At 47.7% G+C, this 25,157-nt stretch overlaps 1 protein-coding gene across 4 annotated transcripts in view; it reads right to left on the bottom strand.

Moving 5' to 3' along the window:
- The window catches only part of LOC8027744 (iduronate 2-sulfatase), an 83,254-nt gene that overhangs the window by 43,535 nt on the left and 14,562 nt on the right, over positions 1-25,157 (bottom strand). For all 4 annotated transcript variants that reach the window (XM_040219923.3, XM_040219926.3, XM_040219924.3 and 1 more), the window contains exons 3-5: positions 24,705-24,841; positions 13,417-13,597; positions 11,825-11,913 (exon numbers count right to left, since the gene is read on the bottom strand). In XM_040219923.3, the coding sequence (XP_040075857.2) occupies positions 11,825-11,913; positions 13,417-13,597; positions 24,705-24,841 (407 nt within the window). The remainder of the gene's footprint in view (positions 1-11,824; positions 11,914-13,416; positions 13,598-24,704; positions 24,842-25,157) is intronic.

The raw sequence follows: 25,157 nt of genomic DNA, 5'->3' as shown, positions 1-25,157 counted from the left end.
CAATGGCGCATCCAAACGTGGGGCCCGGTCGGTATGCCTCTGTTTCTGTTCGTCCCCGGGGAGTGCCGGATTCGTTGAGCGGGTTGTTTACTAACGCTAACGATGCCCGTTGAGACAAAATCTGTTGGAATTTTGGCGACTTGTCTCACAGCAGAGCTCAGCAGGTGTCTCCCCGTGTCGAGTACCGAAAGGACTCGAAAGACGACCCAGCAGCACAGATGTCCTATACACATCCACAGGACAACCCTTGAACGTCGAGACATCCTGCGGATATCCGGGGGACCATGTGTGCTGCTTGGGGAGGTTGCGGAACCGCCCTCTTGAGCACCCCAGAATAGCGGTTGGGAGGACGTGATGCAATTGAGTAGTTTATGAGGAGTGCGGGCATGACGTAAGTAAGTCGTCTTTGGAGGCAGGAGAGAGGCACCGCATGTTCGCTAGAAGGCAGAATAACGACTGGCAGGAGGGGAAAAAGCCAGGACTCGTTGCAGATTTCTGAGTTGTTTTTATTATGATTTAGGATCTAGGATTTTAGACGAGAAGACAGATTTAAAATTTAGGCTTGCGGTTACGCGGTGAGCAAGTAAGCGATTGTCGAGGCCCAGGGTGCAGGTGGGTTTCTGTCAGCGGGTGTCGAAAAAATTGTGGTAACCGCAGTTGACACCGGGAACGCTGGCGGACGAGTCTGTTAGCGGGTGTCGGATAGATTGCGGGAATAGAAGTTGACACCGGGAACGCTGGCGGACGAGATTGTCAGCGGGTATTGCGGGAATAGCAGTTGACACCGGGAACACGGCCGGACGAGATTGTAAGCGGGGGTCGAAAAAATTGCGAGATAGCAGTTGACACCGGGAACGCTGGCAGGCGAGTTAATGGGGACTACGATTCGTATCTGCTGGGCCAAGACGCGGCTTGTTGCTTCGCGTCATCCCAACGAACGGCGAAAGGAAGAAAGATGACTCTCCCTTCAGGGTTGTGGTTTAAAGAGAGCTACGGAGGTGATTTATAAGATGCTTTTTCGACTGCACTTTGGCCGGTCGCAGCAGTGACAGCAAGACTTTTAATAAGTTTTGTCGCGTCACGACCTCGCCGGGGATGAGGCGGGAGACATCTAGGTGAGCTTGCAGCTGTCCAGCTTGCCTTGAGGTGCGAACGGTTCAAGCGGGCTTGCTCGCTGAGCTGCCGCCCCCTCCGAGGACCGATGAGTCCCTAGAGCCGGTATGCACGTCGACAGAACGGGACGCCGACGCTTGGTACACGCTGCCGCTGCGGAACGCGGGTATGGTATGGTCATCCCGCCGCGGGCTTTCCATCTCTTCGCTTGCGCAACAGATGGGCTAGGTTTACACCATCCTTACCTGAAACCCGACCGATCCGCAACTTGGCGGCAGGGCGGAGGGGGGGAGGGGGGGGGGGGGACACTTTCACACGGCGAGGAAGTGCTCAAGGAGCTGGATCTCCACAATGTCTCTTGTCCCGAAGAATCGGGAGTGCCGGCTGGCTCGGTCAACGAAGATGAGGGCGTTGCTGAAGTCTCGGCGGGTGGGTGGGTCTGTGGTCGTAAAGAGGCGCTGGCCTCTGGAGCATGTCGGGACACGTTGGGGTCGCACGTAGCGGGGAAGGTGATTACGGTCAGGGCTGGCATCCCACTTGCTGTCAGTGGGGTCCTCCGTGTCCTCGTCGGCGACCCTGGCACGGTAACGGTTGGGAGGGGGGGGGGGGGGGTCCTGGACACTGGCAAAACCCCGAAGGATGTAGTCCTCCTCGTCGTCGGTCGGGTATCCTTACCACCCTTACCAGATACAAACGAGGAGTCTGGCCCGGTTCACACTTCTGACTTGAAGGGATATACTACCGTCGCGATGGGGAATATGATTAACATGAGGTTGCGATAGGACACAGGAAATCCCCTGATCCTGGCGACCCAGAAGCGAGCTCCGGAATGCGGACTCGCCGAGTTAGCCGCACGGTACATGAACCCGTCAGCAAACAATTTGGCGGTAGAGGCTATGGCCACTACCACAATCTGCGGTAGAGTATTTGTTCGTTGTGTGTTGTTTTAACACTTTGTTCCGCGCAGAATGGCTTCTTGGAAAGATGGCCATAGACGGCGTCACCCAGGAAGTCCTATGGGAGAAAACACGGGCCCATCCGTTTTCTCAAGTGCTCAGGGTGGCTGACACTTGTTCGGTCTGACGAACGGTTCAAGCGGGCAGTTCTAGGCCCGCGGCAACCTCCAAGCGGAACGGGGCAGGTCCGTCCGCGTCAGGGGGACCAGCTTAGAGCAGGCCCCCTGCCGCATCATGGTGACTGGAACAGCGAGCGACGGACAGGTCGACATTGTCAGCGGGCTTGGCTAGAAGAGCCAGCTGAGGCCGGCACAAAGAAAGACCGACAAAAAGGGTCCCACCACTACCTACGCCTCGTTCGGACGCTGCAACGTGGCCACTCCGTCAAGACCCAACAGCAGCCGCCTCTCCAACACCTCACACAGCCCCGACCAAAGCTTTCACCTGTCTCCCGAGCCCATCGACGTGAAAAGAACTCCTCCCTGAGGCCCATATGAAGTCCCAAGTACTGGAAGTCCTCCGAAGTCCGGGCCTTCGGGGGGGGGGGGGGGGGGGGAGGGGAGGGGAAGTGTAGAAGGCGAGGATAGAAGACGACGGGCGGAGGGCACGTGACAGGCGGTCGGCCGGAAAGCACGAGCTGGCGCGAGACAGAGTGTACTGCGCGATGCTGGGGCTTGTTGCGAAAGGCCCCAGGAGACGACCTTGTCCTTCCAAACCGACCGGCACGGGTGAACGCCCTGTAGCATCGTCGCCAGGTGGCTACGGTCAGCTGCGCCCGGACACAAAGCGAGAGGCGCCTTGGAGCCGCCATCGCACCTTGGTACGCGGGGACGACGTGACCTTCTCCGAAGAAACATCGGGTTGACCCACGCCAGTGTTATCTAGCCGACTCTGCCGTCCGGTACCTCTCCTTGCTTCTTCGGCCTGACCTCGACGCAAGGCGACCCGACAGCCTTGGGACGTCCTCGACAAAGGAGGGGGCTTTACTTAATTTCCCGAGCTTAGATCGCCCATGGGATTATCCCTTAACACACGAAAGCCAGGACGCGTGCAATTATGGACGTCTTCCGCCTTCTTCGACTTCGATGGCACCATTGTCCGCCGAGATTGACCGGCGACACCGCGGCCAAGGATGTCTGGCCCTTCCGTGTGTGTGTCGCGTGTGGCAGTGCGAGGGAGAGGGAAATGGCGTGCCTGGCCGTTAGGAACAATGAACGATAGGGATTCCCTACTAGAGATGTGGGGAAAAGGGACGTTATAAAAGTAGCAGCCAGCGGCTGCTGCTGTGAGTTCTCTTGTGTTCTCGACAGTGTCCTCAAGTGTTCTTGAGTTGATGTAACCTGTTCATATGTATATATAGAGTTATATTAATATAAGACACACCCCTCCTGCTTCCTGGTCCTTCCCGACTCCGGCTACCACGTGAGTTCCTGCCCTGGCTCGGCTCCCTGCCGTACCCATAGTGCCCGAACCACATGCGTTCCCAACAGGCTGGACAGGAACGATGGAGCCGTTCTGGCTGGTCTGGCTCATGGTGATCCCCGGAGCGGTCCACCAGCGAGGTTCTGATCAGGACCGAAGGGAACGGTGAGCCCTGGTCATACCGGCCTGGGCCATGACGATCCCGGAGTGGTTCCGCAGCGAGACTCGGGCTATGATAGCCCGGGACAGCTAGCCTACGCAGTGCCGGCGTGGGAAGGGCGATCCGCAGTCCTAGACACGGACTCCGACTGCGAGCTCTGAACGATGGGCGACAACCAGGGTCGGCGGGCCCGGACTGCCGGCTCTCGGGTACGGGTAACCGGGAAGTACAGTGAACCCATTCGCTGTCTTCTCGTTCTGTTATGCGACTCCTTGGAAGACGAGCCAAGCGCATACCGATCGGGCGGCAATTATTAGTAGAGCGAGATTATCACAAAAATACCACAGCATCAAAAAGAATGCATAAAATGTATGCATCATTCCAATATTTACAAATCCTCAGACCAGCGTGCGATCTCGTCAGCCCAGCACGCGCATGTTCCTTGCTTCGCAAAACGAGCAAATCAAGAGCCATGCGCGAGAACGCTGAAAATGAAACCGGCCAGTAGCCAAGTTTTGGAAACACCGCACGCGCTCGCTGTCCCCGTATAAGAGATTGGAAGTAAATGACAAAAATAAGGCGTTGACGAACGCGCGTGCAAGATGCCCATTGTCTTAGGTTTCTGCTTTAAAACAATTACCGCTGCGAACGCAGGCACACGCTACGCGTAGACCTACATAATTTTCCTTGATGCTTGGGTAATTAAGCCGTGCGGAGCGCAAGTTCTTCTTCTTGCGCATGACGCCAAAACGTCGAGGGCTGATTTGCTCCGATTGAACAAATAGTGGGTAGAATTTAATGCAGCTATAGCATTGACGTCTACCCACTATCCGAAGCGCTTCGAACAGGTCTGTGTTTTTCTCGGCTCATCTGTTTGTGCTTATTTCTATTTATAATATCGCTAGTTTAGACAACTCTAACTTCAGCGAACAATTAATAAGGCTTCCTCCGCCTGTCGGAGGGGTGGCTTTCGATCGGCTCGGGGTATAAACCCTGATTTCACTTAGCCATGGCTACCGCAACCCCTTCGCTAACGGCAAGTCAGAAGACTCCAACTGAGCGCTACAGCATGCCTCCTTCAACATGCGGATCCTCTATCGCCGAATTAGAGAACGAAACCTCCCTCACTAACCTGGCTGAAGTTCGAGCTCCTGACCACGGACCCCACATATCTCCACCCAACGCTGAAATGTTAACTAGCGACATGGAAATCGCCGACACCGACCAAGGTGAATGGTACGATGCCAAGACATCCAAGAAGCGCAAAAAGAACTCCAGTTCAAGCAAAAGCGGAGACACAGTTACGAACTCGCCTACCACGACAGTTGGCCTGACTATAATTTTTGTGCCAGCGGTTGAAAACCAGAGAATCACAGCGATCAGCAGTCTAAAACTGTCTGTTGCATTGGAACAGATGTGTCCCGAATGCATCCACGAGATTAGGCCCAACAGCAGATTAAATCTGATCGCAGTAGATACTCGAAATGGCCAGACGACCCGTGCGCTCCTTGCCTGCACTCAGATCTGCGGCTTGAAAGTTCGGGCGTACGAGCCCGTTCCGCGGCATTTCGCAGTAGGAGTGATTAAAGACGTCGACACTTCACTTACTGATGCCGAAATTGAACAGCATGTGAGATCACCAGAAGGCCGAGTAGCAAGAATTCGACGGCTTGGACAAAGTTCCATAGTAAAGATAGCGTTCAGCGAAACAACGTTGCCGAGTTTTGTTTATCTCGGTCACGTTCGCCATCCGGTGACCCCGTTCAAGGAACGCCCAATTCAGTGCCGCAAATGTTGTGGATATGGACATCGCGAAGCCAACTGCAAGCGCCCACCCATCTGCAGTCGCTGTGGAGAAGCCCATGACAGAAACGACACGTGTTCTGGACAAGAAAAATGTGCGAACTGCAGTCAAGCTCACGCTGCCACCTCCTCTTCCTGCCCAAAATGGCAGAGAGAAAGTGAGACCCGCAGCTAAGCACGCAAACACGCAGTTGACTTTCGCGCCGCAAGATCCGCCGTCTCACAAAAGACGGAAACAAAACAAACGGCTGAAACTGATAAACGACCTCCACACTCACAGAACACAAGAAATGAGACATCTAACAAGCAGAACCCAAGCTCCCATGACTATGCTGCAGCTGTAAAGAAGAATCAACAGAAGCTCACGAAGGGGGCCCCTCCCTCAATTGACCGCAAAAGTCAAGTTTCAGAACTCAAGGGAGAAAAGGAAAGGCCGTCGACGTCAGCGGCTGTCACTCCTGATCCAATGCGGAAGACCACTTCCACCTCTGGTGCTCCACCAATCAAAGGGAATGCATGGGAAAGCTGGATTCCGCTTCTCAAAAAAGCAGCTCGCATGGCCTATAGCCTATTATCTTCTGTCGACGCCCAATGGGCACGAAACATCACATCATTGCTTAATATGATTCTTCCGCTTATGGGAGAATTATAAACGATGGAAGCACCAAGAAGCCGCATAAACGCGTCCGCAATTGGATATTATTCAACATATCAAGACTATTCACTACCCCCGTGAAGAAAGGCGAGCCTACGATCACCACCAGAGCCCTTTTCAAGGAACCACGAAAAACCAACCTAACGACTGACGTCCTTTTGCCTCTAATCTTTCAAGCTGCAAAAAACTCCTTTTTTTTATCAGCAAGCAAGACACAGCTTTCAAAGGTATCATGCTCACACTTTTAACTATGATTCAGCCTACTCTCTGCCTAGGCCCCAGCTGCTAATCTGGACATGCTATCAATAGATAAGATTCGATACCAAGCAACCATTTTCCAGTGGAATGCAAGGGGCCTTCGCAGCCGTCTTTCCGACTTTCGCCGATTTGTGTATAAGTACCAATTTCCGGTTATAGCATTATCAGAATCAAACATTGCCGACAGTTTTCGTTTATCTGGTTATGATGTTTTTCACTCGCTACGAGGTAGATCTCCAAGCAGAGTTCTAGTGGCGATTCGTAAAGACCTTACTTATATCTCCCACAGCCTTACTCCTGATGCCACCAACGAGTACGTCGCTTTAACTGTGAAACAAGGTCGCAACATGTTCACCCTAATCGCAGGATACATTCCGCCAAATACGCAGTTTGACTCCCTGCGTATTAGCTCTATTATTAAAAACACCCCCTCTCCACACATCTTAACGGGGGACTTTAATGCCCATCACCCCTTATGGGGAAGTACAAAAACAACCGCCCGAGGTACCTCACTTGTGACACTCACGCATCAGCATGGTCTTTTTACTTTGAATGACGGAAGTCCAACCTTTTTCCGGGGCGCCACTACAAGCAGCTGTTTAGATTTGACATTTGCATGCTCGAGCCTTTCGAATTCTCTCACATGGTTTACAGATATTGAATGCCATAGCAGTGACCATATGCCTACGTACACTCTTCTTAAGGGGTTTTCATCCAATACCATAGCGTCAACAATCAGACGGACAGATTGGTGCCTTTTCAAAGTTAATCTTGAAAAAGCATGTGATTCATTTAGCACCGAAGGTGATTTCTACCATTGTATCGGAGAACTTGTGAAACAACACACAAAGACATACAAACTACCCCGAAGGTTTGTTATGATTGACGCGGAATACGAACGTCTTCGTGCGCTTCGCAGGAGATACGAAAGAAAGGCAAGAAAAACACATGATCCTGAAGATATTCGTAAAGTAAGACGCCAACAAAAACGCATAAAACGACATCTAGATAAACTAGCCCAACGTCATTGGAGGGATCATTGCGCAACATTAGATCCTCGTAAGCCTCTTTCAAGAATATACAGTCTTGCTCGTGGTCTAAGGACGACTCCACAACAGCGTCAACCTTTACGTGCACTAGCCCTCCGACTAGATCTTTCGGAACTAGCTGTGGCTGAAGAGTACTGTAAAAAGCTCACGGAAAACGTCGGAAATGCGACCATTCCACTTGTTAAATCCAACAGTCCCTTCCGAGCGTGTCCATACATGGACGCACCGTTCGATATACGAGAACTAGACGAGGCCCTTTCTGGACTACGTTTCTCAACCTCTCCCGGTTCCGACGGCATAACTTACGCGGCCTTATTTCACCTGGGTACAATAGGCAAAGTGAGGCTCTTGAAACTTGTGGGATCTTTGTTAGCTACCAACAAAGGTACCGATAGAGTAACCAAAGGATTGTCTCAACAGCGGCGATATCTCAAAGGAGACGTCAAACCTAGTAGCCCGCGGTCCCCACATCTCCGCGGCAATGTAGACGAACGTTTAGGGCTACATTACCGCGGGTCGGTTCGATTAATTACCTCCGTCGGTGCCAATGATCGTCTACCTTGTCTCACTCTCTCGGATATAGCGGAAGAGAAGACACACGTACCAGAGTAAGGACAGAGTCCAAGAGCATTTATTGGAACACTCTTAAAATGGACTACTATGTCGCCATCCAAAATGCCCCCCGCGCCGGCAAGGTAAGAAAAGGTCCTTACCTGGCCAGACGCGGGGTTCCGGAGAGCCAAGACCGGGAAAGCGTCGGAGAAGTCGCCGACACACGTCCTATCTCTTTCGCGGTCACCCGGACGAGTCCCTTTCCCGAAAGCGGGAAAACAAGAGGCGAAACCTCCTCGCCTGTCGGCAGTGATTCGCATCCGAGCGGGGGGACGGAAAGAGGCCCCCCGGGAGAGAGTGAAAGGAGAGCCCCCCAAGCCAGGCGGCCCTCTGCCTCACGAACAGGACGGAGCTCACGGCGAAGAAGGCCGAGCGTTCCGACCCGCGGCCGTTATCACAGCCATCGGGGAAGGGAGACCAGAGGAATCCCCACAAACTATATAACACATCGTGGGAAACGGGCCAGGCGCCCCGGGATTGGAAAACATCGCGCATTATACCCATCCTTAAGCAAGGTAAATCCCCCCTAGACCTTTCATCGTTCCGTCCAGTTGCTTTGTCCTCTTGTGTCGGAAAAATCATGGAAAGGATGATACATACCCGACTTGAATGGTACCTAGAGCAGTATGACATATACCCCGAAGTTATGGCAGGTTTCCGACGCGGACGCAACTCTCTTGATAATATCATTGACCTCACAACGAGCATCGAAAAACAAAAGAAATCCCGAAGAATCACCACTGCAGTGTTCCTCGATATTAAGGGCGCTTTTGACTCTGTAAGCCACAAGGCTATCTGCAACGCACTCTGCTATGCCGGGATAGGAGGACGTCTGTATGCGTGGATTTTAGACTATCTTGAAAACAGAACAGTTCATATGGTGACGACAGAAGGGAAAACAGCTGAGTATATTGTTGCTCGTGGCGTGCCACAGGGTGGTGTTCTCAGTCCCACACTTTTCAATATCACCCTCATAGGACTTGTGAACAAACTTCCTCGAAACGTCAGAATAACGCTCTACGCGGATGATATCTGCATATGGACCTCATCAATCACGCAGCGATTTAATGTGATTCGCTTACAGAAAGCACTTGAGATAATTTCAAATTACTTAAAATGCCGTGGACTATCGCTATGCCCATCAAAGTCCGCAGCTATAGCTTTTACACAAAAAAGTACGCTTAGGCATCAGCTCACTATTGATGCTCACCCTATATCATATGTCCAAACTCACAGATTTCTTGGTCTTATCCTAGACAAAGGTTTAACATGGACACCACACATTAGGCAACTGAAAAGAAAGCTTATTAGCATTACCCAGCTCTTACGATTCATAAGTGGAACTACGTGGGGTCTATCTGTAGCTTCACTTATCCAACTATATAACGCTCTTTTTGTCGGCATTATGCGATACAGTCTGCCCGTACTTCATGGGATGTGCCGCACAAATATAAGAGCGCTTGAGAGTATGCAGGCTCAAGCCCTACGCGCCTGTCTAGGGCTCCCAAAATGTACTTCCAATGTCGGAACTGTAGCTGAAGCAGGCGCTATTCCCATAGGGGTCCTTAGACTGCAAGAGACCCTTCGAACACACCTTCGCCATCTTACCAGACATAAAGAACACTATCTTGCAGATATATCAGATAGCAGAAGTGCCTCTGGATTTGCTCAAGTTATTAATTCTGGCAGCTTAGACACTCCACGAGATTTCGAACCAGCAGAGTTCTCTTCTTCGCCCCCATGGGCCTATCCAATAATTAATATAAAGACAAATATTCCAGGGCTATATTCCAAAAAACACATTCCGTTAACTGCATTGAGGCAACACTCTTTGGAAATAATTAGTGTTCATCACCGTTCGCGAACACATGTCTATACCGACGGGTCCTGCACTGACGAAAGCTCCACTTACAGCTTCGTAATACCATCAATCAATGAGAGACTTTATGGAAAATTGGGTCACACGACATCATCAACAGCTGCAGAATTAGTAGCGATTAGAGAAGCACTTCGCTTCATTTCTGCATGTGACTCACGAGATTGGTCAATTTTTACCGATTCTAGGGCAGCTCTTCAGAGCCTCAAATCCACTAAAAACAAGAACGTCAATGCACAGCTCGTTCATCAAATTTTGAAACTTCACCAGGAGGCTATCGAAAATGGGCATAGTCTGATACTACAATGGATTCCAAGCCACTGCGGTATCCAAGGCAATGAAAGTGCTGATTTAGCTGCCAAGGATGCTCACCGACGTAAATCTGGTTTAAAAATCCCATTTTCACGAACAGATGCTAGGGCCAGAGTCAACTGTGTTGCTAAGACTATGATAAGTTCCCTCTGGGCAAATCCGCTTTATTATTACAGACACCTGCACAGCATTGACCCTTTCCTTGTCTTTCGTTCACCCCGCGGCCTTAAACGCCGGACTGAAACTACGCTCCACCGAATACGACTCAACGTAGCTTCAACGGGATTCTATCTCAACCTCATCGGCCAGCTAGACTCTCCTCTCTGTGAGCATTGTGCCGTCACAGACACACTCGAACATGTCCTGTGCCAGTGTAGCCTATACACAAGTCAACGAAATGAACTGGCAAACTCTCTCCATCTTCAAAACGGAGAACCACTTTCCCTGACTCACCTGCTCGGACCATGGGACTCCGCATCGGAAAGGGTCAAATCAACGACCTCCTTCATCCGCTTTCTTAAGAAAACAAAACTGGACCGAATACTCTAAATCCAGAACATACCTTTACATGAACAAACAATAACGGACAGAATTTTCTTTTCTTTTATGCATATGTATGTATATGTATGTGTGTATGTATATATATATATGTATATATATGCACATAGGTGTGTGTGTATGCATGTGTATATGTATATACTTGTATATATGTGCATAGATGAATGTATATAAGTATTATATATAGGTGTACATACCTTTTTCTTTTTTTTCTTTTCTCTTCTCTCTGTCTCTTTATAATCTATACCTCCCCTCTTTCCCTCCCCTAAGTGTGAAGTAGCCATCCTGCCAATCTTCGCGGGATAACCTCTTCTCCTTTCCAATGAACCAATTTTTTTCTCTCTCAATCAGCCAATCACAGCTCGGCGTTCTAGGTCTATACGGCGTGCAAGTTCGTCTGCTCCTTGCGCACCTCGCGCGTTTGTTTACCCCCTAAACGCGGCCACGCGCTTCTGTTTCCACCCCGGCCTCAATCAACGACGGCGCGAGGTTGGCTTCCTCGCCATCATGCACTACCTGCGCCTTCTCCAACTTGCCCTTTGATTGGCGTGTTCGCGTGTTCCTCCTTCCGTTCCAATGCGCCGAAGTTGCATTTTGGAACACTCGCTCGCAAATTCGGCGAGAAACTTTTACTTCGAGTGATCTTAATTCACGTGACCTCTACATCCGTTTTCTGCAGCTTAGGCTCTCACGTACGGCGAGAACTCGAACTATAGTTGGCACCTGCTGCCTCCTCCGCGACTCGGAGAAGTCACGGAGGAGGCATGGAGGGGTAGCGCAACTCCCCTCCCCGGACGCCAATCGCACTTCCGAGTTTTTGCGGCTTGGTGTCATCTTTGTGCGAAAAAGGTCAATTACTACTTTGTGTGATTCGATAAGGACTATGACCCTCCTCTTCATTGGGGAAAAATATGTACATACGGTTGTAGAGAAAATGAAGTGCGAGCTCCTTCATGTATATTTCGCAAAAGTTAAAACAAAAACAGCATGTACATTATAAAGCACAGAACCTGCTAATGGCTACATGCTTAGGAACGTAAAGTTTGTTACCTTTGTGTTTTCGTATTTGTTGGAAGGCGGGAGGTAGGGTTCCTCGGACCAGCTGAAAGGATAGTCGTAGTGGTGGCCAGACATAGAACCTGAAAGAGAAAACAAAGGCACGCGTTGTTGATGGGACTCTAACCAGTATCGCTATTTTTTAGAGTGCCCAACGCCATAAAATTACCAGCGGACATGGGCCAAAATGGTGTCATAATATATCTGGCACGTCGACATTAACACAGACGTAGAGGGACGCGCACACATCAAGGCACCCAGTAGCGGTTCTCCCTTTCTGGCCATTTGAGCGTAGATGGTAAAGGCATAAAAGCGTTTCTCACCCATATTTGCGTCATTCCCACGGTACAATCATATCTCAATCGATCAACAGGTAACTAAATTAGTGCATTTTTTTACTTTTTCTGTGATTTTAATAATCGTTACAAGAGGACAGCGTGCGATCTAGTTTGGACCTGAAAGTAGCGGCATTGCCTCCCCTGCCCGCTAGCCGGACACAAACAGGTACTAACATACACATAACCGAAACATCACAAGGGGATGGGCTGATCGGTGTCTCTTGCCGTGCCAATCGACACTTCGGTCCTTTCAGGTCTTTACAGCTTTGAAAAGTCGTTCGGAACCAGTAGCGACAATATCGCTATAGAACTTAATTGTTCTGTGAGCGTTCCTCGCCGATATAAGCGTCTTTGGGACTGTGTATCCAATCAACTTGTCAAGTATGTTTATTTCCACTGATCTCTTATAATGATATTGTTCCTGCACATTTTAAGACATAAACTTTATTTTTCAATGCCTCCAAGCACCGACGCCGAATGTGGAAGTCGTAGTGAAGATGTGCGGTTGTTTCGCCGGTGTATGGATGACAAGATCTTTGTATACAAAATCTCTGTATACAAAAAAAAATCTTTATAAAGCAACCTATAACCTGGATTTTGGATAGGCTCACGAATTATGAAGAGGTAAAAAAGAACCTTCCGTAAAGTAAAAGAGTGACCATACGAGTTTAGCGCTATTTTCCCAGAATCTAGTGACTTTAGTTTGGTCTGGAGTCATTAAATAAAGCGAATACAGTGACTTATTTAGACGACGGGATTACCAGAGCGGCCGGAACGGTGGGTGGGGTGGGAAGTCGAGGGAGATTGTTTGTTGCGCTAGATTCAGCAATGGTCGTTGCCGGTTGGGCATCGCTGTTAAGGCTACGGGCGAGAGGGGGCAATAAGGCCCTTTTGTGGGAATTGTGAGTGAATAGCTATTCTTCGAAGACGAGAAAAGGACGAAGGCAACAGCCTCTTTTTTTCCTTTTGTAGGGTTCACGAAAAGTGAGGACCTCCGTCAGCCCCCGTCCCGTTCCCGTCCGATTGTTGTGAGGCCAGGGAATACGTCACCGGTGACGTCACCTCACTAAACAATAACAACAAAAAATCGCCTGCCGGTTTTTAAAATTTTGGTTGCGGGATATCTAGGGATACCCGCCTTGATCAGCAGACCGGCCATGGAGTCCGAAAGGTGAAGCTGAGAAAGTGGTGAGGTCGGAAAGTTTCCGGCGTTTAGGTAAGGACAACAGACAGAGAGGTCATGCCCACCGGGATGGAAGACCTTGCCCACGCTGACCGTGTGGTAGCCGTGCTCCTTGAAGTACTGAGGGAGCGAGGTGAAGTTGCCCACTGCACGTCTCCAGTAGTGACCATGGTTGGAGTACAGGCGGAGGCTGTCTGGCCTGCGGCTCGTCAGGAACGACGTCCGGCTCGGACCACACAGGGCTTGCTGCAAGGAAAGCGGTAAAGCAACCCGCGGCTTTCTTTTTTTTTTTCATTTACCATTGATGATTGTGAGGAATCGGTGGCCAAGTGTGTTAGCGCACCGCAGCCCGGAGCAAGTGGAGCAAACGCTCACACAACATAATCGTGTATGCCGAGCATTGCGTTCAAAGGGTCATCGGGGAATAAAGAATAGTTACAAAAATTATCTTAACTAAAAAAAGGCTTTTGCTTTCTTGTCTGTGACTGCAGTGTTAATGGAAATGTATAGACGTCGGATAGCCAATGGAAGGTGAACATAATTCTCACTGTTCCGCTTGACATTTGGCCGAACTGAAGAGACGTCTTGCTTCTATATCTTTTTGTTTGCGGGAGCTTCAACAAATAAGACGATACTCCGTTCTGAGTATAGCCTTTTCTGAGACTGCGGTGGGAGCTACGTCCCCACCGGACTAATCAGCCATCTCTTTTTCGCCGCCTAAAAGCTTGTCCAAACCGGATACAACAAAAATCGTGAGGCGACACGACTCTATCAAAACTCGTGGAAGTTGAAGTCTCCGGGAGTCCTATGTCTGTTTGCATACCGGCCAAGCAAACATCCCGATTTTCCTCCTCGCTTCCTCCGCTTTTCGGTGACCTCGGTGCTCGTCAGACTTGACGTCACACGCCACCTGCCAATGCTGTCCCTCTGTTCTGCCGGACCCTCAAATCCTTGGCCGTGTTCCAAAATTTAGTCGGTCTTACTCCAGGGTAAGGGTTTTCTGTTTTTGCGTTCGAAAACCTATCCGCGTCCAGCGTCCAGCGGTAAGATTTCGAACACAGTCCTTCCCTTTCCCGTTTTCGGAACCTGAAGAGCAGCGGAGGCTTTGGGCGATTTACCAACAGCCAACAGAGCTTCTTAGTGGCCGTCCGGACCCACGTGATGAGCATATTTAAGGCCCCTGTGAAAGGCACAGTCGACCTTTGACGGAGGGAACTTTCCCGCCACCAAAAAAATAAAATTAAAAAAAAAAAAACGGAGGGAAGCAGAGCGTTGCGTGATTTATGTCAGAGTCGTATCGCCTCACGATTTTTGTAGTATCCTGTTTGGTCAGGCCTTGACCCGGCCATGGGTCATGGGACGCGTGGGTATGGGCGAGAGCGTGATAACGTGGCGAAAGGGAGGCACGTGGTTCATCAAGCGAGGACGTACCTTCCACCGTAGTCTTAGCTTAGGGTTTAACGGAGGCCTTTTCACCTCCCGTCGCATGGGCGCTGCCATCTTGAATCCACGTGACGCGGCCGCCATTAGGTTGCTTCAACCCGCCGCTCCGCTCTCCCCTCTGCGCATTGCCAGATGCCTTTTCTTTGTGTTTACGCGTTTCCTTGCCTTACTCCGTAATGTGTAGTCCGATATATTTAATACCCGATCGCATTACAGTGTTATGTGTACAACTTCTGCAGTTAATTTTGTAACACGTTTTTACTATTTTCAGCGTTGGCGTACCGAGTGCGTGTGAAGATGAGGCACCGGAATCAGCGTTAGCACTGAAGCACAGTGAGTACGTAGATGTCTAAGAAAGCACGACGGCTCAAAGGCCAATCACTTACGACAACTCAGGCTTTTACACTGAAAACAGTTGTGTTGGATAATATGGGGGAACTCGTTAGAAGATAGGCACCGAACGTTTAACTTGCATTTTGTCTCATGTCGACGTCACCTATAGGTTTTAATAATATTACAACTACAGGTGTTTGACGTTCTCAATAGTTTCTGAAATATGAACCTTCACTTGATTAGTTTATTTACTATTTTAAGAAACTGTGTAACGTGCTCGACCCATTTCTGCAGTCTTTTGAGTGATTTAATTTTTTCTTAAAATAATTAGTTCAATCTAATCTATCTATCTCGACACAAAGGTTAGGACGTCTTGTGCGAGAAACTTTAGAGACCGTTTGAGAACGCCTTAGGTCCGCAATCCCGTACAAAAATGTTAGATATGGCCCTGATATATTTTATATATGGTCATATGTGATAATATAAGGAGTCAGATATTTCAATATACCACCATATGTGAGAGAAAATACGGCCAGATATCGCCATATGAGTGGGCAAATACTGCCATATGGGGCCATATACATGCGTAAATACGGCCATATATGGTCATATGTGATAATATAAGGAGTCAGATATTTCAATATACCACCATATGTGAGAGAAAATACGGCCAGATATCGCCATATGAGTGGGCAAATACTGCCATATGGGGCCATATACATGCGTAAATACGGCCATATATGGTCATATGTGATAATATAAGGAGTCAGATATTTCAATATACCACCATATGTGAGAGAAAATACGGCCAGATATCGCCATATGAGTGGGCAAATACTGCCATATGGGGCCATATACATGCGTAAATACGGCCATATATGGTCATATGTGATAATATAAGGAGTCAGATATTTCAATATACCACCATATGTGAGAGAAAATACGGCCAGATATCGCCATATGAGTGGGCAAATACTGCCATATGGGGCCATATACATGCGTAAATACGGCCATATATGGTCATATGTGATAATATAAGGAGTCAGATATTTCAATATACCACCATATGTGAGAGAAAATACGGCCAGATATCGCCATATGAGTGGGCAAATACTGCCATATGGGGCCATATACATGCGTAAATACGGCCATATATGGTCATATGTGATAATATAAGGAGTCAGATATTTCAATATACCACCATATGTGAGAGAAAATACGGCCAGATATTGCCATATGAGTGGGCAAATACTGCCATATGGGGCCATATACATGCGTAAATACGGCCATATATGGTCATATGTGATAATATAAGGAGTCAGATATTTCAATATACCACCATATGTGAGAGAAAATACGGCCAGATATCGCCATATGAGTGGGCAAATACTGCCATATGGGGCCATATACATGCGTAAATACGGCCATATATGGTCATATGTGATAATATAAGGAGTCAGATATTTCAATATACCACCATATGTGAGAGAAAATACGGCCAGATATCGCCATATGAGTGGGCAAATACTGCCATATGGGGCCATATACATGCGTAAATACGGCCATATATGGTCATATGTGATAATATAAGGAGTCAGATATTTCAATATACCACCATATGTGAGAGAAAATACGGCCAGATATCGCCATATGAGTGGGCAAATACTGCCATATGGGGCCATATACATGCGTAAATACGGCCATATATGGTCATATGGGATAATATAAGGAGTCAGATATTTCAATATACCACCATATGTGAGAGAAAATACGGCCAGATATCGCCATATGAGTGGGCAAATACGCATGTATATGGGGCCATATACATGCGTAAATACGGCCATATATCGCCATATACGCGTGAAAATACAGCCATATATTGCTGTATCAAAGTTCAAATACTGCCATATACGACATGCATGGGTAAAAATATATCCCCTGATGATCATATATGGGCCCGTTTCGGTCGTGCAAGCAAAACGTCATATGCACTCTCCAAGACACTACTTGATTGATCATTATTGTATGAGTCTCATGTAACTGATTAATAACTATTGTTAACATCCTTAAAGTGAAGTTATTCCAGATATTTGAACCAATTAATCAATTGCGCATTTTGAAGATTGAAAGACAAATGAAATTTGGTGGTATGTTTGACGTGTGACAACATAAGGAAGTGCGAACGGAAAGTGAGTTAATCAAATAATGAATTTTAGATCGCAGCTCCTAGGCACCCGTTTCCGAGATAAGCGGTGTCGGCGTCACCATCGGTGTAACCGCCCCGCTAAATTTGGCGAGAAATTGAATTGGCAAGTACGTCACGTGACGTCAATTTTCCCGCTAAATCTAGCAGTGAAACTAATTTTGTCCATGTTTCCCCACTAAATTAAGCGGGGAAACATGAACTGTTAGCTTACTGAAGATGCAAGACGCTACTTCGTCGTCCCGAATCCTTTTCCCTTCGAACGGCTTCGAAGCCGTTGCGCCCGGAGTACCCTACGCAGCATCTTTCAAAAGCCGTTCGCGCGGCGTCGCAACCTTCCGTTTGTGAGCGTCGGCGATTCATCGTGTGTTGAAAGTCGGAAGATCTGCTGTTCATGGTGTCTTTGATGTGTAACTCTTTCGTAAACAAAAATTGAAATTTAAAAACGCGAACCTAACAGTGTGCACATAAATTTTTAATTTATTGTTAAAAATTTATATATATATTTATTTATCTATTTATTTGCGGACATCGTGCGCAAAAAATAGTCGAGCTTATTTTTTTCATTTAAAATTATAATGTGGGTTATACGGCGTAAAACATAGGGTGATTCAATAAATAAGGTGAATATTTTTGTATAAGGACTTCTAATACAGATAGAAGCTTACTTTTTTTATTTTTCTATGTAGTCTCCCAGCACTGTCACACACTTTTCCCATCTATGCACAAGCTTCCTTATTCCCTCAGCGTAAAAATCTTTAGACTGATGTCTCAGCCAGTCGCTCACAACACTTTTGACTTCATCGTCACTTTCAAACTTCGTGCCTCTCGTGAACGCTTTCAAGGGACCAAACAGGTGAAAGTCCGAAGGGGCAAGGTCTGGGCTATAAGGGGGATGAGGGAGCAGTTCCCAGCCGAGCTCGTTGATGGTCTGCACCGTTAAGGCTGCTGTGTGAGGCCTTGCGTTGTCATGATGCAAGATGACTCCTTTTGACTGATGACCTCTGCGTTTGTTCTTCATGTCTTTCTTGACCTGCCTCAGCAGTTCACAGTAGTTGGCACTGTTCACAGTGCTTCCTTTTTCAAGGAATGAAATGGTGATTGGGCCTTGCATATCCCAAAAAACGGTGAGCATCACCCTCCTAGTGGACCGCTGGGACTTGAACTTCTTCTTCACTGGAGAGCCTGCGTGCTTCCACTCCATGGACTGTCGTTTAGACTCAGGCTCATAGTGCCAAACCCATGTCTCGTCAGATGTGACCACCTTCTGCAGAAACTCATCACCATCCTTCTCATAGCGGGAAAGACACTGCTGGGACAACTCGACCCTCCTCTGTTTGTGCTCCGCAGTAAGCATCTTTGGCACCCACCTGCTGCTGACCTTCGAGTAGCCAAGGTCATCATGGACAATTTTGTGTGCTGTCCCCACAGATAAGCTCAAAGTCCTTGCAATGCCATCCACTGTCACCCTTCTGTCAGACTGAATGAGGTCATTGACTGATTCGATCACCTCAGGAGATCTCACTTCTGTAGGCCTCCCAGGCCTGTCTTCATCCTTAACACTGCTCCGTCCTTCTTTAAACAATTTAGCCCGCTTGTAGACATTTTTCTGGCTGAAACATGTGGCACCATACACAGTTGACATTCTCCTATGAATTTCAACGGGTTTGCACCCTTCAGCAACCAAAAACTTGATAACTGACCGCTGTTCAATCCTGGAGCATGCTTCTTGGTCAGCCATCTTTGTTACTCGGTTAAATTCTCGCAGTGTTGTTTGTAATCTGCATAAGAAATTAAATCCACGTGGAAAAGTAGTAAAACAATAAAAATAACTAAAAAGTAAGCGTCTATGTGTATTAGAAGTCCTTATACAAAAAAATTCACCTTATTTATTGAATCACCCTCGTATCTTCAAACTCGCATCGTTTTGGGTCACTTTCGGGCTGGACAGCTTCTTTGGAAGTTCAAATGCTGAACTTCATAGAGCTGTCCTGTTTACTCAGCAGGGTAGACGCTATGCATGTTTTGGGCCAATCTTGTCTCCGGTTTGGGTTACGTGACTACTGTCTAGATGCTGGTGATAAGGCAGAACACGGCACCTGCCTTGAGCCCAAGGCAACACATAGCATTCACTGCACTATCAACCTTAGGTACAAGTGACAAATCCGCTTGTTGTGGTCATTGATTCCCCGGAAGATAAGCCTCTTGTGTGTGCACAAAAGGCTTATCACAAAAGGCAAAAGGTTCTGGTCTTTCCTTTTCTCTTTTTCTCTCTCTCCCTAAGCTGAAAGCGTGGTAGAAGGTGAGGACTTGCCGAACCAATCAGCCGTAGACTTTCCATCGCTTCACACCGCTCTCTGTGCGCAGGAAATGGCAGAAGCATAGTCGCGTGGTGTGATGGATGACGCATTAGTCATTGGCATTCTCGAAATGCCTGCTTGCGGATGCGGACCTAGTTTGGCGTATGGCGCGCCCTGTGTGGCTGCTGTAGATTAATTCGGCTTGTGTAGTAAATGGTATCTCGTTTGAAAAGTCATCCCGGTACATCGGCAACAAGCGATTTCTTCGAATAAGCCCAATAATTTTTTTGTGATGCGTCTAGTGTTCGGTTCTACAAATGACAGCTTGTGCTACATCGTGTTGAATCTTCAAAGACACCCTCCTTCTCGTTTTTGCGTTTGAGTGGTGGTTCTGCCGTGGCCGTGTCGACATATATCTCGGATTACAACTTTCAAGTCCCGTTTCGTCAACGTAAATGCGCTGCAACCTATTTCGCGACAATTAATCGTTTTCCTACAGGTACTGCTCCAGATTCCCTCTAGAATTAGGCCGTCTCGATCTCCTGGCAGCTGGGAGAATAATTTCCCCGAAGTTCTGCCAGCAGTCACCTGCCATTGGCCGTCTGAAATCATGTCACAACTGCAGGTAGAATACTGAATTTTATATTCTTCCTACATTTCGTGGTAACACGTTCCACGGCCACCTTCTCGTGGATAGACGTTTCATGGGCACACACTTCGTCGACACTAACGTTTCATCGACATTCGTTACGCGAATGTTGATAATCCTGCTTTCCCGGGGAACCAAGTTGAGCGAAATCAGGAGTGGCGTAAAGCGCAGCTCATGCAAAAGTTAATAAAAGTTGGCACATGCTCAATATCCAATTGGTTTTTTTCTTATACAGATGAGAAGTCACTTTTGGTAGATTTTTGTAGAAAATAACAGTATCTGTAAAGGTTGCCTTATTCGATTGGGATATATATGGCCTTATATGGGAGGCACATATACCTCTATTTGGCCGACCCAGATACGGATATATAAAAATTGGGCATATCTGGCCGGATATGCCTTATATAAATGGATATGCTTTATATGACCAGATATGCCCAATTTTTTATTGTGGAGATCTGGCTGCCCTCCCCTGCGCCGACCCTCCGAGACCCAATTTTCGGCCTCCGAGATACGTCATGCCTGGGGGCAGCGGCCATGGCCTGGCATACCAGAGATCCGGGTACGGCGCTCCCCTAAGCAAACTGACGTCACGCGACTGGCGTCCCAAGACAAAGGGGCGAAGGCTTGAAAAGGGGAAGCCGGAAAAAGAAAGTCTTTCTAGGACGGCAGCGCTCTTGGACGGTGACGCTCTCTCGAACGGCGGGACACGAAGGATGGTGCAGCGGTGACAAGGAGACGAGGACGCTGGCGCGGGATTTGGCGGGGTTGGGACGCAGGCGCGGGGAAAGTGCGGGCAAGACGTCGAGTGTCTGACTCGACAAACAGATCGGACGGCGACCCTGGACGACGACGTTCCCTATGACGTGGAGCAGCTGCTCTAGCAGCGGACTTTGCCCCGGCCTCGCTGATGACCGTCGTCCGATCTCGAAACCCCCCAGGCAATAAGTAGTGAATAAACCCTTTTGCCGAGAGCGAAGTATTGAAGTGTCATATTCATCCGGGGACAGGGTCTGAGGGAATCGGAGTTAGAAGCCCGCATTATATACCCATATTTTTTTTTTTTTTACATAGTTCAGATATGCCATTTTTGTAAGGATATGTGACGCCGAAACGAAGTCGTCTGCACGAAAATCACCCAAGTGCAGCGTTGTTGATGGCGAATAGAGATTTACTTTCAGTGCCTGCTGATGCCGAAATCTGCAGAGCGCATCTGTTCAAAGAAATAAATAACTGCCTACACAGCTCCATGAAGTGACGCCATGGGGTTAGACTTCAGCTAAATTTGCTGAGATCACTTCTCTTGCGCTCTCTAATTTTATTTGTCAAAATTCACGGAAGAAAAATGTCGGGCTTTAATTTAACAAGCCTGTGATTTTTCTTACATTTTGAGTTCGCCGTAAGCAAATGTCCATATAACATATAGAATATTTTTAGTTCATTATTCTAAAATGCGCTTAATAAGTACTTTATCAGGGTCGATAATTACAAAATGTTCTACTCGGCCTACGCCGGACTGTCAAAATATTCCTCAAACACTTAATATCATAAAAAAGCAAGCCGATACAACATTTTTTTATAGATTATTTGCGTCATTATATTATACTTTTCCAGTCTGACAAGTTCACAAAAAGATGGTGCCCATGAAGACCAATCGTAACTTGCGAGTTCATGCGTTCTTTTCGATTGAGCACACTGATAATTAGGCTGTCGACCTGCTTCTTCACAATGCGTTCATCTATTAGTCTATAAATTAGGTTATTTTTCTGGAAACTTATGTCATCGGATACGCGGTAGTAGACGATGGTAATAATTAATGGGCATCATCCATCAGTATCCATCAGTTCTGTCGTTTCGCCGGTGAACATGGCCGAAATTAAGGATAAACGTAATCAGACGCATCAAATGTGTTCGCAAAAAAAGTCCGCAATTTCGGCTCGAAACAACTTCGTGGTTCTCAAAGTAGCTCAGTGCACTGCTCAGGTTTGCGCTACAAGGGACATATCGGTATCCTAAGATTAAGCAAAAACCACACAGAGCTGCAATACAGTCGCGTTCAAGTAGAAACCGAAACCAACCAAATTGAACCAACCTAATTGCGGCGAAAACGTCAGCGCCCTCTATCCGCCGGTGAGGCAAGTTGAGATGAAAAGTTTCGAGGAAGTTCTGTTTCTGTCTGGGAAATAAATCGTTTTGTTGGAAACGGTGAAATTTTAAGTTAGATATGTGCTAGGCATCCGATTATAGTACAATCATTTAGAACAGTGATCTCCAAACGTTTTTACAAAGGAGCCGGATCGGGGATCTGTCGCTGTTTCGATAACCGGAAAATAAATAAGTAAATAAACATCGCAAGGAAAATATTTAAATAAAATGCAAAGATATCAGAAAAATAGAACAAAAGAATAATACTGAGCGGATGAATACATATACTTTTTATTTAAATGCAGTATTTAGCCAATTCAGACATGACCACCAGCATCCCGCCCCCCAGATATTTATTCCGGTTGATTCCTACCCCCCATTAGACTAACAGACCATTAAACGATTAGGCCGTCAGATGTCCAAAAATAAGGCGGACCATCAGACCATCAAACCATCACACTATCAAAGCATCAGGCCATCAGACCATCAATGTCCCAAAATAAAACAGACCATCAGCCTGATGGACCATCAAAAGTTTTGCGGATAAAACCTAAAAAAAAGCGTTAAAAATGACTGTCATGGGCAGTTTATTTCCTTATTGAAAAAGTTAACTAGACATCCTTGCAGCACTGATTGTATAGACCTTTGCAAAAATCGCCTCCTGTACGCCGCCATCTTTGTCTGCTTGGCTATGGAACGCTTTCTGAGCATGCGCTCTTGCTCTGCTGAGCGGTTGATCAGACGCTGTGCATGCGTCCACAGCTCAGTGACTCAGCATTTTTCGCCAGGGTGATAAGCGATGCAACGATCGTATTCCAGCAGTCGTGGTCGGATAAAACAAATGTTCCCGGTTTCTTGCCGTGTCACCGCCAATGAACTGCGGTGACAGCGTACTTATGCTACTCGGCTCCACTCAGATTACACGCAATCACACTGCAGACTAATCAGGACGTCATGCGATGTCACAGTATCGCGGTTGTCATGATATCACGTGACATCAGGCTCTCAAAACATGGTGTCACGCGACTTCACAATGTCGCACAGCGACGTGGTGTCACGTGGCGAGCTCCGTGTCACACAACGATATTGCGCCACATGACGCCAGTTCCACGTGACGTTGTAGTTTCACACAACAGCATGGTGTCACGTAAGGTCACAGTGCCACATAGCGGATTGGTGTATATCACATGACGTCACAGTTTCACGTGACGTCATGGTCTGACTTGGCGTCACGTGATGCCGTTGTGTTTAGCAGAAAACATTTACCTCTAAATTTATTGGGGACATCTTCCCACTAAATCTAACGGAGACGTTTCCTCGCAACATTTTAAGCTAAATTGAGTAGATACATTTTTTCCGCCGAATCGAGCGAATAAATTTCTCGGCTACGACCTATTTACGACTGCAAAACGGACGGCACCTAGCGCGAAAACACAAAACTGGCCCAAAAAAGTTATTTCGCGATTTCTGCTTGTATCTCCTGTGGCTTCCGTGACTTATAGGTGGTTGGCGCGATGGCCACCGAAGAAAAGCGAGGGAAGCTGCGTTGGTTGTGCCGTCAGCAACGAAATCTGCAGAAACGACAGGGCCACAGGGAAAACCGTGACTCATAATGACCTAAAATGGTGCGTCTTGAGTTTCTTCTTATGTTGTGTCGGAGCGAACAGTTGTTCTGGTTACTGTCGTTACTGTGACATCAGCGTCTTGCCAAGGTTGCTCTCAACGCGACCTACGCAACCGCGTGATCCAAGCCCATATGTGTTTATCAACCTTTATTAGCACTGGAGAAGGACCGCAGGTAGTCCAATTCTTTCCATTGCTTGCAAAGAAGCCAAGGCCTCTAGAAGTTTGCTGGCGACAACACATCACCGGAGGTTTTGAACGAAGTGGATAAAAATCCAGGCAAACAATTTTCAAGCAAATACGTGTCTGCGTTGAGCTGGAAGATGGTACGGCACGACCTGTTTTCGACCGCCATATTTGTCGAAAAGTGGCGACCCCTAGAGGTCGCTGGAGTCGCGAACACAAAACACACCTCGGAATCCTCTGCATAAGCTCGCCAAAACTGCTGTAGTTGTAAAAAGGGGCACTTGTCAGTCAAACGCGAGCCATATATTACCTTCCGTGCGGCGGACTAAAATGTATTTATTTATTTATTATTTATTTACAAATACTAGAGGCAGAAACGCTGCCCAAGCAAGGGGAATTACAACGGGTGTGGTATTAGAAGGTCATGGCAATCGATAGGCCCCGACCCGAACTGCAGCTTCCATCACTTACTTGAGCGTGAGCATTGGCGAAGAGCACGCCCTCTTGAGCCAAGCTGTCGATGGCCGGCGTCAGAGCCAAGTCGTCTCCGTAGCACCCAAGGGTCGGCCTTAGGTCGTCGGCCACGATAAACAGAATGTTAGGTGGAGCTGCAAAAACATAAAGGAACAATTAAAAATAGTTGCAGCGAAAACGAGATTTATATCGTGACCTATCCTAATCAAGCACAGGCTAACTCGAACAAAGCTTATCTGAGCTTAAACTTCAGCCAGGATAACATATTGTTCAACCTACGCGCACCCTGACCCACGACAGCTTCATAGCTTGCTAAGATCTTGTGTAACGCTACTATAGACTTTTCCAGCGCTTATCACTCAGGCGAAAAATGCTGAGTCACTAACTATCAAAGCTTACAAAAGCATTCACTTGGACATGCTTAACATTGTATAACCTAACCCAGCTCGT

Source organism: Ixodes scapularis, unplaced genomic scaffold (assembly GCF_016920785.2).
Source record: "Ixodes scapularis isolate PalLabHiFi unplaced genomic scaffold, ASM1692078v2 ptg001080l_1__unscaffolded, whole genome shotgun sequence".
NCBI classification, from domain to species: domain Eukaryota; kingdom Metazoa; phylum Arthropoda; class Arachnida; order Ixodida; family Ixodidae; genus Ixodes; species Ixodes scapularis.
The sequence above is the reverse complement of the archived record's forward strand: the minus strand, read 5'-3'. Positions and strand labels throughout refer to the sequence as shown.